Source organism: Capricornis sumatraensis, chromosome 6, assembly GCF_032405125.1.
Source record: "Capricornis sumatraensis isolate serow.1 chromosome 6, serow.2, whole genome shotgun sequence".
In the NCBI taxonomy this organism is placed as follows: Eukaryota; Metazoa; Chordata; class Mammalia; order Artiodactyla; family Bovidae; genus Capricornis; species Capricornis sumatraensis.
Genome location: NC_091074.1, coordinates 112,350,147 through 112,367,114, shown reverse-complemented (window position 1 = coordinate 112,367,114; position 16,968 = coordinate 112,350,147). Strand labels below are relative to the sequence as shown.

At 53.1% G+C, this 16,968-nt stretch overlaps 1 protein-coding gene across 1 annotated transcript in view; it reads right to left on the bottom strand.

Annotated features, from left to right (window-relative positions):
- The window catches only part of COL27A1 (collagen type XXVII alpha 1 chain), a 148,500-nt gene that overhangs the window by 48,676 nt on the left and 82,856 nt on the right, over nt 1–16,968 (bottom strand). The window contains exons 22-28 of the mRNA XM_068973506.1: nt 15,702–15,746; nt 14,287–14,340; nt 12,353–12,397; nt 6,987–7,040; nt 6,314–6,367; nt 6,024–6,077; nt 2,119–2,172 (exon numbers count right to left, since the gene is read on the bottom strand). Coding sequence (XP_068829607.1) covers nt 2,119–2,172; nt 6,024–6,077; nt 6,314–6,367; nt 6,987–7,040; nt 12,353–12,397; nt 14,287–14,340; nt 15,702–15,746 — 360 coding nt within the window. The remainder of the gene's footprint in view (nt 1–2,118; nt 2,173–6,023; nt 6,078–6,313; nt 6,368–6,986; nt 7,041–12,352; nt 12,398–14,286; nt 14,341–15,701; nt 15,747–16,968) is intronic.

Here is a 16,968-nt window from a genome sequence, read left to right as displayed (position 1 = left end):
TAAAGATAATGCATGCCTCAAAAAAAGATCTGCATCCAGCAAAGAATGCTACACTAAGACCCGGTGCAGCCAAATAAATGGGGGGTGGGGGAAGAAGCTGGCCTGAGGTCCCCGAGCTGGTCACTGGAAAGCCTGAGGTGTGCCCCTATGTGACCCATGGACCCAGACCCTGATCAGCAGCTCTACCAAGAAGAGCTAAGGGTCTGAGGCCCCATCCTGGCCGTGAACTTGACCTCTTAGTGCTCATTCTTCCACAAGCAGGAGGGTAGGGGAGTCAGGGGGTGGGGGAGACAGGTGGTGGGTAGCGGGGCCCATCCTGCATGCGGGCAGAGAATAGGCAGGGCTTTGCAGGCGTCCAAGCTCATTTCTCAGAGTGTATTTGGGAAAACTGAGTCCCAGAGGGCAGCAAGGGCTTGCCAGGGTCACAGGGCAAGCCAGGAGCGACACAGGGAGCTGGCCCAGATTTGAGCTCTTTAACTGGCTCAGCGGACATGTCTCCAGTCCCCGCCTGCCCTGAGGGACCACGTTATCTATGAAGTGGCCAAACGCGGCCTGTCAGGCAGGGGACCAGGCATGGGGTCCCACAGGTTTTGCATTTCCACCAAGCCCAGCAGGGGGAGGGGGCTTGTGCTCCTGAAGTTCCCCTTCCAGCCCTGGAGATTCTGTGGTCGGGAACCTGGGTTTTCTCAAGGAGGAGATACCTTCTTCAAGTCACCACTGGGAAAGAAGGTCACACGGCTGCGGGGAGCTCCGTGAGTTGACGGGGGCCTGAGCCTGTGCATCCGGCAGGTTGTGGGGGGCAGGGCAGCTCCCCCTCCCGCTAACCTGGCATCCTGGGGCAGGAGAGGATGTACAGAGGGCCAAGGTGGAACCCGGCTGCCAACGGGCCTCAGCCACTGGCAAAGACCAGGATATGGCACAGGGAGGGGCCCTGTCAGGTCCAAGGAATGCCTCTAAATCTCACCTCTCGCAGGCTGACTGCTCAGACCATCTGGTTCAGGGGAAATTGTTCAACTACTTGAAATTCAGCCAGGGAGAGAAGAGCCGTCTCAGATGCCCTGAATAAGCCTGAATACAGGCCGGGCCGCCTGCTCCGCCCGTGCCATCCTGTTTCCTTTCACAAAGCTGCTGTCCTGGCACCTGAACATCCACTGGGGGGAGGAAACCACCCCATCAGCCCTCCCTGCCTCCAAAAGAGTCAGATTCCCTGGGTTCAAAACACAGTCCTGCCACTTTCTAGCTGTGCAACCTAAGGCAAGTCACTCAACCTCTCTGAGCCTTACTTTCCTTTTCGGTACGATGAGAAGTAAGACTAGCATCTATTCTTAATTATAGGGTCGTGTTGATGATTAACTAGGTCAAGGCATGTGATAGTGTTCAGCACAGAGTAAGTATCAGTGATCACCTCTGGCTACCATGTTCAGGCCAGCTCTGTGTAAAACCTTCTGTGGCTCCCCACTACCCTTGAAGCACTGCCCATAGGTCTAGCTGTGGTGTTTGATGCCTTCTAATTCTTGGTTTCATTCCTCTCCCTGGCTCCTCTATTGAATGGGGATTCCTAAACATGCCACTCCAGCTCACCCTAGGGCTTCCTTTCTTTCTGGAACCTGGCATCCGTTCAAGCATCTGCCTCTGCTTGAAGTGTTCCCTGGTACCCTGGCCAGGTGAGATGCCTCCTCCAGGCTCCCAGGCTGCCATCAATGTGTTAATGACCCTTTACTGTCTATTTGGCCTTGATGGAGCCACAAAGCCAAGCAGGGGTCCTGCGGGTGCTATTCTCATGATATCTACAGAACCTCTAACAATGGCTGGCCCCTAGGAGGTGCCTAATTGCAGGCAAATGAATGCATGAACAAATACAAGAACAGACAAAGCATTGGTGCCACAAAGCCCCGATGTGCCTACTGGATGGCAAGGCCTGGTACTCAGAAATGGGCTGCGAAAGATGAGTGGGGTTCCCACACCGAGAGTCACACCCAGCAGGAGCCCGGAACCCTGGCTGGTGCTCCGAAAGGCATAGATCTCAGGCCTGGGGTGGGCGGGGGAAGGATCAGGAGGGATCTCTCCAAGCAGGTGGCCCCTGCCAACGTCTGCCCCAGGGGGCTGGCCCCCACTTACCCGGCGTCCCTTTGCTCCTCTCATGCCCGGTGGGCCTCGAGATCCTGGAGGACCCTGTGGGAGGAGAAAGAGTCTGGAGAAGCCCCTTTTCGGAAGCAAGTATAACACGGAAGAATCTGCCTGCAATGCAGGAGACTTGGGTTCAATCCCTGGGTTGGGAAGATTCCCCTGGAGAAGGGAATGGCAACCTACTCTAGTATTCTTGCCTGGAGAATCCCATGAACAGAGGAGCCTGGCGGGCTACAGTCCATGGGGTCACGAAGAGTCGGACACGACTGAGAAATTAACACTGGGGAATAACACGGAAGGCCAGGCTTGCAACTTCAGACAGGCACTGCTTGGGAGCGGCCCCTCCTGAGCCCAGCAATTCCAGAAAGAAACGCTAAGCACTTAGCCCAGTGGGAAGGAAGGTCTGTCGCACCCACCACCACCCCCGCCCCCACCCAGAGAATCAGTCAAGGAGCTGCCACCTTGAGCAGGAGTCAGTGCCTGGGAATCCAGTAGCCGGGAGAAGGCATCCTGGATGGATAAGCCACTTCCTTCTTTATCTCAAAATCAATAACCAGAAGCTAGGAAGACATTCTTGACCAAAGCCTCCTCCAACGCCCACTTCACTCTTTCTCTCTCCATCAGTCAGAAGCATATGAAACAGTCCCAAGTCCTGTTTCCTACCCTGACCTGGAATACTACCTGAAAGCATCCAGAAGCCTCTGAAGAGGGCAGAAAGAGCCAGAAGGCAAGGGGCAAGAGGGGGCAGAGCCAGACCAGGGCCCTGCGGTGAGGGAGGGTGAACAGGAAGCAGGCATGGAGCCGGGAGGGGCGGAGGGGAGAGGCTGAGCAGAGGAGAGGGGGGTGGGGGAGCCATAAAGTAGGGAGCAGGGTCTGGCCCAGGGAGGAGGCCCGGGTTATCTCGTCTTGATGAAGGGATGACAAGAAGAGACAGGGAGGGAGGAAAAGAAAACACAGAGCTGGCCTTGTTCCTGGAATTCCCAGCACCTGGCCCAGAGCAGGCCGATGACAAGGATTTCGGGAAGGACTGGAGAAGACAGGATAGGAAGGGAGGGATGGAAGGGGAAGAGAGGAAGCAGGCCACCTCGCTGCCTGGTTCCTCCCCGCCCCCAGCCCCAGCTACACATGCCAGGCTGTCAGGCTGCCTCTTCACCCCATGCAGGCCAAGGACCCCTCCAACAGCTGCAAGGGCCTCCCAGCTCAAGCAGCGATTCTTAGACTGGGCGTGCTCCCTTTCCAAGAAGAGGTGGCCTCATCCCCCACGCTGAATACCAGGGAGAGGCCCAGCTCAGTTTGGGGGCCTCAGGAAAAACTCTTCTTTCTGCTCTCTTTCCCAGGCCTTGAGGGGTGCAGACCCAACTGCTAAAGAGCCAAGGTGAGGGGCTGGATGCCAACCTGACCCCTTGTCAGCAGAGCAAGCAGGGTGTGGACCCAGGCTTGGCCCCATAAAAAGAGAGATCAGACTTCCGGATGATGAAGAACATGAAGACTGGGTGAGAAGCACAGACTATTTTATAGAGGGATCCCAGACTGCAGAAGGCATGCAATTGCGTCACTGGGAAATTTCAGGAGCCAAGTCTTAACTCAGAGGCAGTAGGGTGCTTAAAAGAGCAGACTGTTCCACCAGAGAACTAGGTTCAAATCCTGACTCTGCTACTTACTAATTTTGTGACCTTTTGCAAGTGGCTTACACTCTCTGGGCCTCAGTTTCATCATCTATAAAATGGGTATAAGAGAGTTTTTGCCTCCTATAGTTGCTAGGAAGATGAAATGACTTGGAGGTCCTCAGTAAAAGGTTGCGGTCAGCTCTCTCAAAGGGGGAAGAGGTCAGAAACTGAGGGACCCAGGGCCTGACTACTCCCCCTCCAAATAATGGAAGTAGTAACCCTGGCTGACCTCAGTGAACGGTAGAATATGGATGTTACAGAGATTGGAAAAGTGAAAAATGCCAATCAGCTATGGACAGTATTATCAGAAATGTCAGTTTCATAGTAATAGTCTTACTAATTATGGTAGAAATTATCATATCTAACAAACAGGGATAGTAATTACTATTGTTCCCATTCATTAAGCACTTGCTATACGCAGGTAGTTTGCTGAACATTACATCGTGTGTGGTATCATTTATGTCTCACAACAGTCTCATCATGAAGGTGGTAATATGCCAACTCACAGATGGGGAAACTGAAGCTCAGAGATGCTATAAATGTTGCCAACAATCGCACAGCTAACAAAGAGGGAGCCAGGATTTGACTCAAAGTGTCCAATTCTAAAGCTCTCTGGACTTCCATGCCATCATATTTCCCCAGGGGCACTGGGGGCAGCTGGGTGTCCAAAGAGACCCAAGTGTCCAGCCCCACACTGTAACAGAGGAAGATCAGTGGCAATCTTGGGATCTGAAGGCAGCAACTCACTGTCTGACCTCACTAAGTCAGAGCCAACCCATTGAACAGATGGGAGCACTGAAGAAATGGGATGGGGAGGGGCCAGAGAGCCATGGAGGTGGGGAATGCAGAGGAGGCCTGCTGCTTCCTTCTATGCACTGGCCTGAAGGCCCTGCTGTTTTCTCATCTCCTTCTGGCCTTCCTTTTTGTCCCATCAATTCTTTTCAGACTTTCCTCCTCCCATTGGACAGATGGGCAGACTGAGGCTCAGGGAGGTCCAGACCCAGGGACACAGCTGGGATTTGATGATAGAGCCCCAGCATCCTTGTTCTCTGATTCGGCCTTGCCCTGAGCACCTCCCACACTCCCGACCTCCAAGCACACCATCTCCAGGAGCACTGCTGGGCCCTGGTCCTTGGGCCCTCTGAGCACCGGGAAGGAAGGTGGGCCAGCAGCCTTTGGGCTGGATGGGCTAGGACCCTCAGATGGATGCCTCAGTCTGCTAACCAGTCTTTCCAGCCCCAGGCCAGATGAAACTTTTTCCCTCCTTCTCACAAACAGCGGGAAACCAGGCCATCAAGAGCCCAGAGCGCTGGCTTTTGATCCTAGCTCTGCACTATGAGCTTTTCCCCTCATCAAAAGGATTGTGGAGACTTTCCTCATGGTCCAGTGGCTGCCAGTGCAGGGGGCCTGGGTTCAATCCCTGGTCAGAAAACTAGATCCCACATGCGGCAACCAAGAGTGTGCACGTGGCAACTAAAGATCCCACAGGCTACAACTAAGACTTGGCAGGGCCAAATTAAAAAAAAAAAAAAAAAAAAAAGCTATAGAGGACTGGCAGGGCCACCTGCTGCCCGGAACCTCAATCTCTGGATGATGCCTAGTACCAGGCTTCCGGCCCCTGGGCTAGCGCTCTGTATTCCTCCTCAGCACCCAGCACTGCCTCTGCCACCCCTCCCTGCCTTGGGATCCTCAACAACACCCCTGATACTTCAGTCGTCACGAGAAGCCCAGAACCCCTGCATCCTTGGACCCTCCGCCCATCTGTCCCATCATTTCCCATCTTCTCCCCTGCTTTCTCCAAAGCAGTGGTCACTTATCTACCGCCTTCTCTTTCCCCACGCCAGAAGACGAGCTCCTAAAGGGCAAGGACAGCTTTCTGCCCTGTTGCTGGCACCTCCTGGAATGGACATGTGACACGGTATTTCCCGAGTGCATGAGGAGAGCAACGGCAGTGCTCACGGCCCTGACACTCCCTGCATGACTGTCCCTACGTAATGGACATCAGCTGCCTGGTTTCATCTCACCTGCGTGCTCGCACTATCATGACCAAGATTATTTTCTCTATTTTTTCAGATAAGCACAGTTCAGGCACACAAAAGTTCAACGATCTGCTCTGGCAATATGGTGGGAAGCTGGGATTTGACCCAGGTCTGCCTGGCATTGAGACCTAGACTCCACTGTGACGCAACAGTGAAGTCTGAGCTCAGCGAACACGAAGGCTTTGCTTACCGGAGGTCCAGGCTCTCCCGGGTTTCCCACCACACCTGGGGTTCCAGGATGGCCCTACCAAGAAAGAGATGAACAAGGAGGAATCAGTTCTGGAAGGTTCCTCTTCCATCTGTAGTCCTGCCTCGGCCAGCTCCGACCCAGCCCAGGGCTACGCGGGCAGCAGCCAGGACCCCGGGAGGAAGGATCTGGTCATTGTGAAGGCCTGGGGTTCCCAGAGGCAGGCAGACGACAGCAGAGCTGTCACTGTGGCTGGGACAGGAGAGGGCAAGGGGATGCAGAATGCTCCTTACCATCGACCCCTTGGGTCCGGGCGCGCCTGGGGGTCCCATCATGCCCCGGTCACCCTGTGATGGAGACAGCAATTCAGGGAGGTCACAGCAGTGGGCGGCTCTGTGGGGACAGGTGCAGAGTGCCCTCCGGGGACTAGAGAGGGACAAAGACTTGTCCGAGATCTACGGCCACATCACCCAGAGTCATCAGAAGCCAAGACGCCCAGCAAAGTGTGGCCATGGGCACTTAATGTGGTTCGAATTCCAGCTCTGCCACTTCCCATCTGGGTGACCTTGAGCAAGTCACCTCCCCCACTGGAGCCTTGGTTATCTGGTCTGTAAAACACACCTGCTGGCATTCATAAGGCAACTTAAAGAACTGGGATGCTTTTTTAAAAGGTAAATCTGCCTCCCCCTGTTGCCTGCCCCATGCAGTGTCAGTTTACAGCTGTGAGCAGCCCAGACCACAGGGATAACTCTCACAGACATCTGGCTGCACTTGCGGGTATTGGCCAGAGGGCAGGGTAGTGCTGGGACAAGTGACAATGGTTCTTTGAGGGTCTGGAAGGCCAACAAAAGGAGGAAAGGCCAGGGAGAGAGGTCTGAAATCCCCAGGGCAACTGGCCCCTTCACCTTTTTAACGTTTTGAAACACAAGCTCTATTTGCTTAGATATTCCCTCCAATGTGACTTACCTTTTCTCCCATGATTCCTGGCTCCCCAACCAGACCAATGAATCCCAGAAGTCCCTAGAAGAAACATGTACAAAAGCAAGAGAAAGAAGGAAGCAATGTGAATTCAGGGATACGCTGAGTTTCAAAGACAACTGGCCCAAATCTCTCTGGCATTGGAGCCGTCTCTTCATGTCTCCCGCCCCGTGCCCGGTGATCCAGCTGGTGTGGGGCTGCCACCAAGGAGAGAGCTGTCTCTGTGGGCACCGTCCTGACTTCCTTCACTCCACCAGATGGTTCTGATTTCAGAGCCAAGCCGTGGGGCCGCTGCCAGCATCCCTGGGAGCACCACACATTCTTTCCTCGCCAGAAGCTGGGAGGCGGCCACGTTTGGGGAGGGGATGGGATGGGGGAGGCGGCCACGTTTGGGGAGGGGATGGGATGGGGGAGTCGGCGGGGGAGCAGGGGCAAGGTCCTTAAGCGGTGCTGGGAAGAGTGGTGCTTGTGAGAAATCTGTCCCCATCTTTCGGGGTTCTGGGGTTGTTTCAAAGAGAGAAACAAACCTGCTGGCTGGAATAGAAATACCCTAACAGCCTCTGCCAAAAGACCTGATTGAAATCTGGGAAGTGGAGGCCTTTTTACTGTCTTGTGAAAGGCTTCCTCTCATTTCTGAAAGGGCACACACACACTATAGTTCCTGTTGCTCTTTTTAACTTCACTGGGTGATAACTGGCCCCTGTGTTCCAAGGCTCTTCCAGGTGGCTGTAGGCTTTGCTCGCTGCCCTGCGCAGGCAACTCGCTCACGCTCAGCAAAGATGAAGGGCTTAGTTAGAGGAGGGAGTCAGACAATTGTCAGTCCAGACCCCACTCTCTTCAGGAAAATTCCAGCAGATGGAGGTCTAGTGTGGTACAAGGGTTGCAAAAGTTGTTTTCGAAGATCCCAGGTTTGCAGCCCAGAGTTTCTGGGAGAATTAGGGAAGACCGAGGGATGAGTGGATTGGTCCCATAAAATCTGCTCCCTGTCCCCAAACCATATCCAGAAAAAACATGAGACCTTAAAACCTGATCAGAAACAGATTGGAAGTTGTTCACTAGGCAGTGAAGCTGGCCAGGCAACTAGAGGGAAGAAAAGGCTCCGGATTCCCAAGGGTCAGCTCTGCGGGGCTCAGAGACAGTCTTAAAGTGTCAGTTCAGACCAGGACTGTGTGTGTCCTGCAGCTGCAGCCTAGAATGCAATGCTGATCTGTGTGGCCCCGAAGCCCATGCACCTGTCACTCCAACGCATGTGGCCACGAGCAGGGCACAGGTCTCACTGGTACTTCAATCCCATCACCATATGGCAGGGGGGCCTGGTTCCCTGGGTTCAGAGGCCCTTCAGGGTTGAAATATGAGATGAGAGGGATGAGGTTCAAGGTATGAGATCACAGCTAATAAGTCAGAGAAAATGACCAAGTATTTGTCTTTTGCAACAACCTACTTTAAAAATTAAATTAAAAAAAAAATTTAGATCATGTTCAAGGTGATAGGGGGTCCCCTAGTGACTCAGACAGTAAAGAATCCGCCTGCAATGCAGGAAACATGGGTTAGATCCCTGGGTCAAGATGATGCTCTGAAGAAGGGAATGGCAACCCACTCCAGTATTCTTGCCTGGGAAATTCCATGGACAGAGGAGACTGGTGGGCTACAGTCCATGGGGCCGCAAAGAGTTGGACACGACTGAGCAACCACCACTTTAACCTACTTTCAAGGTGAAAGCAATAGTAATAACAACAGCTGTCACTTAGGTAACTGACACTTTATCTACGTCATCACCATTCAGCCTTTAGGTTTGTGGACCCTGGGGAAAGAGCAGAGCCTCTAAACCTCGTGTGCAGAGTGAGGGAACTTACAAGAAATGGTTTACCCTTCCTCTCGGGGTTGTTCTGAGTATTGGTGATAATGCATGGCACATGTAGGCACTCTATAAATGGTACTTCCCTCCCATCCTATTCTAATTTATTTTAAAAGGCCACGGGGTTAAGACAGAGGCCTGAGCTCCCCACAAGGGAGCAGTCAGACGTTTAGAGGACACTGAGTAAAGGGAATAAAAACTGCTCTGTTAAAAAGCCCCGGCCTGACTGGCCCAGAGAAACAGAAATTTCATAGCTACTTTAAATTTATGAGTTGTTGGGTCCTGAAAGGCAGGCAGGTCATAAACTTCAAATAAAAAGCTCCCCACCCCCCCACCAAAATCCTCATGAATAAGGGCCATACAGCAAGGGCCCCATTCCCTGCCCCCACCCCAGAACAGGCCCCCCTCCCCACCAGGGGCACTGTTCCAGAACATCCTGGCACCCTCTCCCACGGATGGAGCTGAGGCTGGTCCAGGGAAGCCTGCCCCTGAGGCCCAGGGCTTCCACCTGGTGGAGCTGGTGGAGCAGCAGCCCTGACATCTGTGGGCACAGCTGGCTCCTCTTGGCTGGCATGGGGCAGGGGGCGGTACTGTCACCTACAGCAGACACTGCATGGGTGAGATCCGAGTCCCCTGGGCTGGGGAGCAAGCCGGCCTGTCCTCACACAGCCTACAGATAAAGGCCTGTTGTCGACTATGGGAGTTTTTCTCCCTCCCTCCCTGCTCTCATGACCTTCTGCTGGGTGCTGGGGGATGCAACTGGGAACCAGACAGTCATGGATACTCTGCTGGACTAGACATCTCAGGCTTAGGTGTTGAGATGCCTGGCTTCACCCTGGACAGAGCTTCTTAAAGGCAAGGCCCATGATTTGTAAATATCTTTGTGCACCCAGCACCTAGGACAGGGCCCAGCAGGCTGGCTGCACTCTGTTAAAGAAACAGCAAGGACTCAGAAGGTCAAGGGTTTTTAGTGTCTTCAGGGCAGGTCATGGGAATCCAGCAGGCCTGAGTGTCAACCTGGGCTCTGACTGTGACGGCACTCCCTGGGAGATCACGGTCTAAGTACTTGACTTCTCAGAGCCTTGGCTTCCTCACTTGCAAAATGGGGATAGTAGTACATGCTGTCATAGGATTGCTAGGGAACTGCTGGGGATGGTATGGAAAGTGTTTGGCACACAGCCTGGTCCCTAACAGATGCCTGATAAATGTAGCAGATAAGGAGGTCCTTCTACTCTTCCGAGGGATCCTCTGATTCTGCCATGAACGGCAAAGGCCTGCTTCTTCCCACATGGAGAAGGGGCTGAGGGAACAGCAAGCTCGGCTCCAGGCCTGCCTCACAACTCAGAAAGGTCTCTGTCTTCCCTGCTCAGCTGACTGGGCAGCTAGCTGAGGTCTCTACTGAACAAGTGTGCCTGCGGTCGCCCCAGGCCAGGTTCCCACTCCTCCTGCCCATTCCTTGCTTACTTGGTCATCTAAGTTACACCTCTGCGTGTGTGTGTGTGTCCTTGCTTAGTCACTCAGTCACGTCCGACTCTTTGTGACCCTTTGGACTGTAGCCCTCCAGGCTCGTCTGTCCATGGGATTCTCCAAGAATACTGGAGTGGGTTGCCATTTCCTCTTCCAGGGGATCTTTAACACCCAGGGACTGAACCCTCTTCTCCTGTTATCTCCTGTATGGCCGGTGGATTCTTTAGCCACTGAGCCATTCCCCTCCCTAAATCCCAGACTTGTTAGTGTGGTCGAGGAGGATCCAGGGGTTCTCAGTCTGGGGTCCCTGTAAGGCTCCATGGATGCATTTCAGGGGTCCATGAACTTGAGTGGAAAAACTACAACTGTCATTTTTGCCAGCCTCTAGTTGAAGCTGAGCACGTCCCTCAAACATGAGCTTAAGGCATGCAGGCAACATATCCACAGCACCGGTCACGGTCACAGATCTTTACACGTCACGTCACAGTCCTTGCTGCAGAGAGCTCCCAATGTATCAGTGAGGCCGGTCACCACTTCAAAACTGAGGTCATTATCGGACCTGCCATTAGATCTCGTTATTCAAGGCAAGAATAAAGAAGCATATGTTTGAGGAGATCACAATGTAACATAATCTCACATTTGTATTTCAACATAATTCATTTCCTTTGTCGTCTTTGGTTTTGTATTTTGTGCATTTAAAGAAGTTCTCTATTCTGAGATGGTTAGATAGCATCACCAGTGGACTCAATGGACATGAATCTGATCAAACCCCGGTAGACAGTGTAGGACAGGGGAGCCTGGCGTGCTGCAGTCCACGCAGTTGCAGAGTCGAACACAACTTACTGACTGAACAACAAATTCTGAGAAGGGGTCTATGAGCTTCTCCAGCCTGCCAAAGGGGTCTAAGGAACAAAATAAAAGGTTAGGACTCCAGGATAGAGGGATTTCAAAGGAAGCTTTGTACTCTGCCATCCTAGGATTCCAAGTATCTATTTCCCAAGGGCCCTACCATGAGCATAACTATGAAATTAAATTTGCTGAACGTATTGCCTTTTTTTTCCAATCAGGAAATACATCCAGGCCGCGGCGGCCCTTCCAAACTCCCGGGCTTCCCACAGAATGCGCTCGAATGACACTGGAAAGGTTTCAAAAATCCAGTCCTCCCCGCTTTAATTCCTTTCTTCCCCCCAACAGATGTTGCAGGCCTGGTGAGGAAGCTCCTCGTGTGCGTGACTCTCAGCAGAGTCAAATTCTCAGCAGAGACAAATTCTTCTGGGTCCCCAGCATCATTCCCCTTCCAGCCCAAGGCAGCCCCTGGCTGGGTTCAGAGGATGGGGTCCTTCTTTAAAGGAGTGGAGGAGACTGCTACCTTCTGACCTGACCTACGAGCCCAGAGCTTATGCTTCCAGGAGGCGCCGGGCTGCAGAGGAGGGCCCAAGGCCGGTCATCCACTCATCAGCCTCCAGTGCCAAGGGCCCTGGACCTCAACACTGAAGGTTATGTTTCTCCAACTTCCTTTTCAGTGATCACGTGCAACCTCCTCTCCGCTTCAGACCCTGGCCTGACTTCCAGCATAGCCAGAGCCACTGATGTGAGTTTTGTTTTCTTTACAATTTAGGGATGCCTGGACCGAGAGCCCCTGGCACGCGACTCTGCTTCTCTGCTCTTCCGGCCCTCCCGTTATATGGAGCACGGGTGGTGACTGTGAAAGGGCTCTTCCACTTTGCACGTTCTGGGAACAAAGTCACGTAACGTCTTTTGGGCGAGTGCCCCCAGAACATCTGCAGAGTCAGGCTGTGGGGAAGAACCGTGGGGACTGAGATCCGTGGCTTTCTCATGCAGTGACCTCACCTCCCTGAGAGCCAGAGTTTGTCCATGTCAGTGAAGCGGGCAGATGAGCCGTTTAGGGTTAGATAACCCTAACCCGACCACTCCAGCTGGGGTTGGGGATGAATGAGCTCCGTGTATGTGCTTCCCACAGCTAAGCCCTCAGTAAAGGGAGCCAGTAGGGTCTGAGACGGCGGTGACTCACCTGCTCGCCCACAGGCCCCGGCCGTCCAGCATCGCCTGGCTCGCCCTGCAGAGAAACAGAGGAGGGTCACTCGGGAATGGGTGGCAGGAGTCCAGGCCTCCCAGGAGACACCCAGGTCGACTGGCCTTAGTCCCCTCTGGTGGGGATGAACCAAGAAACTCAACTGCAGTCTGGCCTTGGAAACTCCAAACAAATGGTAGGGACAAGGGACGCTGGGACAAAACCTCCTCTGGCCCCAGGGATGATCCTAGTCATCATTCCCTTGGAGAGGCCCTGGGCAGGTTACCTGGCATGGGGTCTATAGCTCATCTGGGACCCCCATCAACCCACGGCATTCAGCGGGAGATGGAAACTGAAGCTCACAGAGGTGAAGTGACCTGCTGAGGTCACACAGCGAGCTAGAAGTAGGGCTAGAGCTGGAACTTGGGTCTGACAGATGGAGATCCCGTGCTGCACCAGGGTGAGCAGGGAGCTGGGGAATCAGGGCACCGGATTCTCAGAGCTCTGCCACCAGCTCACAAGTGACACGGAACAGTCTTGTTTCTTTCTCTGGGCTTGGCGTCCCCACTCATAAATAAGGAAAACAGAACTCATTTGCCTGCGAGCTCTCACGTGCACTGTGTCTTATGTCACGTCCGTCATGTCCGACTGTGACCCCATGGACTGTAGCCCACCAGGCTCCTCTGTCCATGGGGTTCTCCAGGCAAGAATACTGAAATGGGCTGCCATTTCCTCCTCCAGGGGATCTTCCCAAGGATCAAACCCTCGTCTCTTACGACTCCTGCACTGACAGGTGGGTTCTTTCCCACTAGCACCACCTAAGAAGTCCCCAAGCCCTCACACTGGGTGGCCTTTCGAGACCTTGCCTGTCAGCTTTACCCCAAGCTGGGGTGACTCCCACTCCTTCCGCGGCCATGGCTGCCCTGGCGAGCAGAGCCATGGGATAAATCTGCCCGGGGCCCCATCACCACTCCCACCACAGAAATACCCAGCTGGTATCTGAGGGAGAAAGGCCCAGGCCTCAGAGGGCAGGACGTGGGCTCGGACTGGCCAGGAGTTGGGCTCACAAATGGATGGGGTTCACAGTGATCCCGGCTCAAACCTTAGCCTCCCCTCCAAGTCTGCCCCCAGACCTCAGGCTTGAGACCCCCAGAGGAGCCAGACAGACACAGACTCAGAGGCCATTTCTCCTGAGAGGAGGGCACTTGGATGGCCTGGCCCCCCTAGTTCCACCCTAACCCTCTGTGTGTTTGCCCAGCTGTCAACTCGGCCCAGCGATCACTGCCCGGGATGGCCAGGGAAATCCAGCCTTCAAAGGGAATCCCTGCAAAGGCATTAAGCTGCCCATGTGTTGAGGAACATAATCTCCTACTGGGGCCAGTTCTTTTTCATTTTGATAACTTCCAAAAAACTGTTAATAAGTGAAATGCATATTTATGGGAGATGATGGGGAAAATACAGAAGCCCAGAGAGGGAAATGGAAATCTCTGATAATCCCACTACCCAGAGCTAAACCCCATCCACGTTCCAGCCTTTGCTCTGAGCCTTCAGGAACGCGGTTCAGCCAGCCCTGGCCGTGGGCTCCTGCTGCACCATTCCACCGTGTGACCAGCTTCCCACGCGCCCACCATCACCCCTGCAACACACGGGCATCTTCCCCTCTTGTCAATCCTCCCAGCACGCCGTCTTTGGGGGCTGCGCTGTGCCCCATGACTTGAACACTGGTCCCCTGGTGGACACTGAGATTCTGTCCACGTTTTCCTGTTACTCATACACACTTTGTGATAAATGGAGACCATCTCCTCTGCTTTTCACAACAGGTCAGGGATTCAGGGGTCATCCTAGAGCCTCATCGGTTTGCTCCCCCTCCCTCTTCTCCTCCCCAGGTATTCCCTCCTCCCCCTTCCTGCCACGTCACTTCCAGGTCCCCTCACCTTCAAGCCATCCGGGCCAGGTCTTCCAGGAAACCCCTTCCTGCCAGGTTGACCCTGCAACAGGGAGACGTGAGTGAGAGAAGCCAGGAGGGGCAGGGACACAGAGCCCCGAGGTCACCAGGCTGCCAGCTGTCCTTGGGGAGCCAGGGAGAGTGGTCAGCTGTGTGACCTTGGGAAGCCTCCCCTCCCAGGCTGGCTTGTTTATTAATGGGAATGATGAAATCTGCTTTCAAGGAGTGAGGAAAAGGAAGGGACTGGAACAGAAGATAAAGGACACAGGGGCATGGAGCATTTAAGCCAGTAGTTCTCAAACTGTTGTGCCAGGGTCCTCTGGGGGACCCTGAGACCCTTTCACAGGAAATTCACAGGGTCAAAACTATTTTCATAAGAATATTAAGATGTCATCTGCCCGTGTCACTCATTCTCATGAATGCAAGTGGAGTTTTCCAGAGACTACATGGCACATGGTTTTATCCACAGATAGAACGCAGAGGCAGACTGGAGAATCCAGCTGACTCCTATTAAGCCAGACATTAAAGAGATTTGCAAAAAATGGTAAAACAATGCCACTCTTTTCATTAGATGATTTTTGCTTTGGAAAATATAGCTTTGGGAGGAGGGGTAAAACTATTATTTTTGTTAACATGAAAAGAGTTGGTTGTTAATCTTGAATGAATTGTTAAAAGCATTTAAAATTTCTTGGTTTTAAGTACTCATGTCAATAGATGTAACCCATGTAAAGAAAAGCATTCAAGGTCCTCAATCATTTCCAAGGATGTCAAAAGGTCCCAAGACCAAAAATATCTACAAACTGCCAATTTATGCGATTGAGATTGCAGGTGGCTGGGCATACACCTTCTTTCTGGAAGACCACTTGAAGCAGTACAGAGAAGTCAGATTCAGATTCCAGGGAGGGTATCCTGGCTTCCTGGCTGTGAGATTCTGGGATGTTTTTTACCTTTTTTTTTTTTTTTTTTTTTTATGGCTCTGACAGGTCTTAGTTGTGGCGTGCGGGCTTAGGTGCCCCTTGGCATCTTGGATTTCTGTTCCCTGACCAGGGATGGAACCCGTATCCCCTCCATAAGAAGGCGGATTCTTAACCACCAGATCACTAGGAAGTTGCCTGGGCTATGCTCTTTGAGCCTGAGGGCCTTGAATGATACTAAGAAAGGCAGTGCCTCTCTCAAGGGAGAATCAAATGAATGAAAATGGACGCAATGCACCTGTACACAGTAGGTGCACAGCAGCTTCTTGCTTCTTGTCTCTCTCCTCTGGGGTCTGTCTTCACCCCCACCTTGGCAGGCCCAAGGCTCTCATAGACGACTTCTCTCCAGAGCACCACCCAGATGATGCCCGCCTGCACACAGCTGGCTCAGTACCAACAAATCCCACACCCCCAGGCCAGCAACACTCACCTCCAAGCCAGGGACCCCTGGTGGCCCCATGGGTCCCTCATCTCCCTAGGGTCAGGAGACACGAGAGAGGAGAAAAAGGAGAAAGTTAATTCAGTGGGAATCTTGGAGAACTTGACCTGTCAGGAGGGCAAGAGGTGGGCACAGAAGAGCCCTCCCTGGCTGAGAAATGGTACACCTGGGCCCCCTGCCTGGCCCCACCCAGGGCAGAGGCCTAGAGGCCAGACCACACGTGGGCTTCTGGGTGAATGGGGCTCCCCCTGTCACGTGAATGTGGTCAGTCTGGGTTGGCAGTAGTGCTGAACAGGAAAGCCAAACCCTATCATATGCTGTTTGAGCAGAGCCCCAGACTGCAGCTCAAAGATACGGGCTCTGTTCCGAGCTCTGCCGTTTACTCGGTGGCAGACGTTAGCCGCACCATGCCTCAGTTTCCCCATCTATAAAATGGAGCGGGACAGAGAGTATCATCTTAAACACTGATAAGTGTCATTATTTTATAGTTAGGTTAATCATGTTCCCATGAGTTAGAGTTACTTGCTCAGTCGTGTCCAACTCTTGGTGACCCCATGGACTGTAGCTCGCCAGGCTCCTCCATCCATGGGATTTCCCCAGCAAGAATACTTGAATGGGTTGCCATTTCCTTCTCCAGGGGATCTTCCCAACCCAGGGATCGAACCCAAGTCTCCTGCATTGCAGGCAGACTCTTAACTGTCTGAGCTACCAGGGAAGCCCCATTGCAAATGGGGACTTGCAAATATAATTATCTTTTATTTTTTGTCTGGCTGTTGATTGTGAAAACTGATAAACATCTTTACTATTGTGATTATGTTTAAACAAACAAACAAACAAAAAAACCTACTGATGAGTAACCTGAGTTCCTGGAGGACAGCCATGATCTCTTATTCTTTTTTGACACCACGACCCCCAGCATCACTCAGGATGGGTGTGCCCAGGGTCTAGGGGGTGTGTGGTTTGGGAAGGCAGGGAGGAGGGCCTGAGAGGGGGTAACAGATGGAGGCGTGAACGAATGGACGAGTGGACAGATGAATCAGCGGAGATGTGAGCGAGTGGTGAGCATATTGAGAGTCTGCTTCAGTGATAATGTTGTAATGTGAGTGTCAACCGGAGCACAGGCTGGTGCCATCTTTCCCTCCCTCCCTCCTGCCCACTTCCCACCCATGGAGATGCCTCAGGCCCTCCCGCAGGCTCAGGGAGCTTCCAGACTAGCCCCTCTGGCATGCCAGGCCTAACCAAGAGGCCCCCTCCAGAG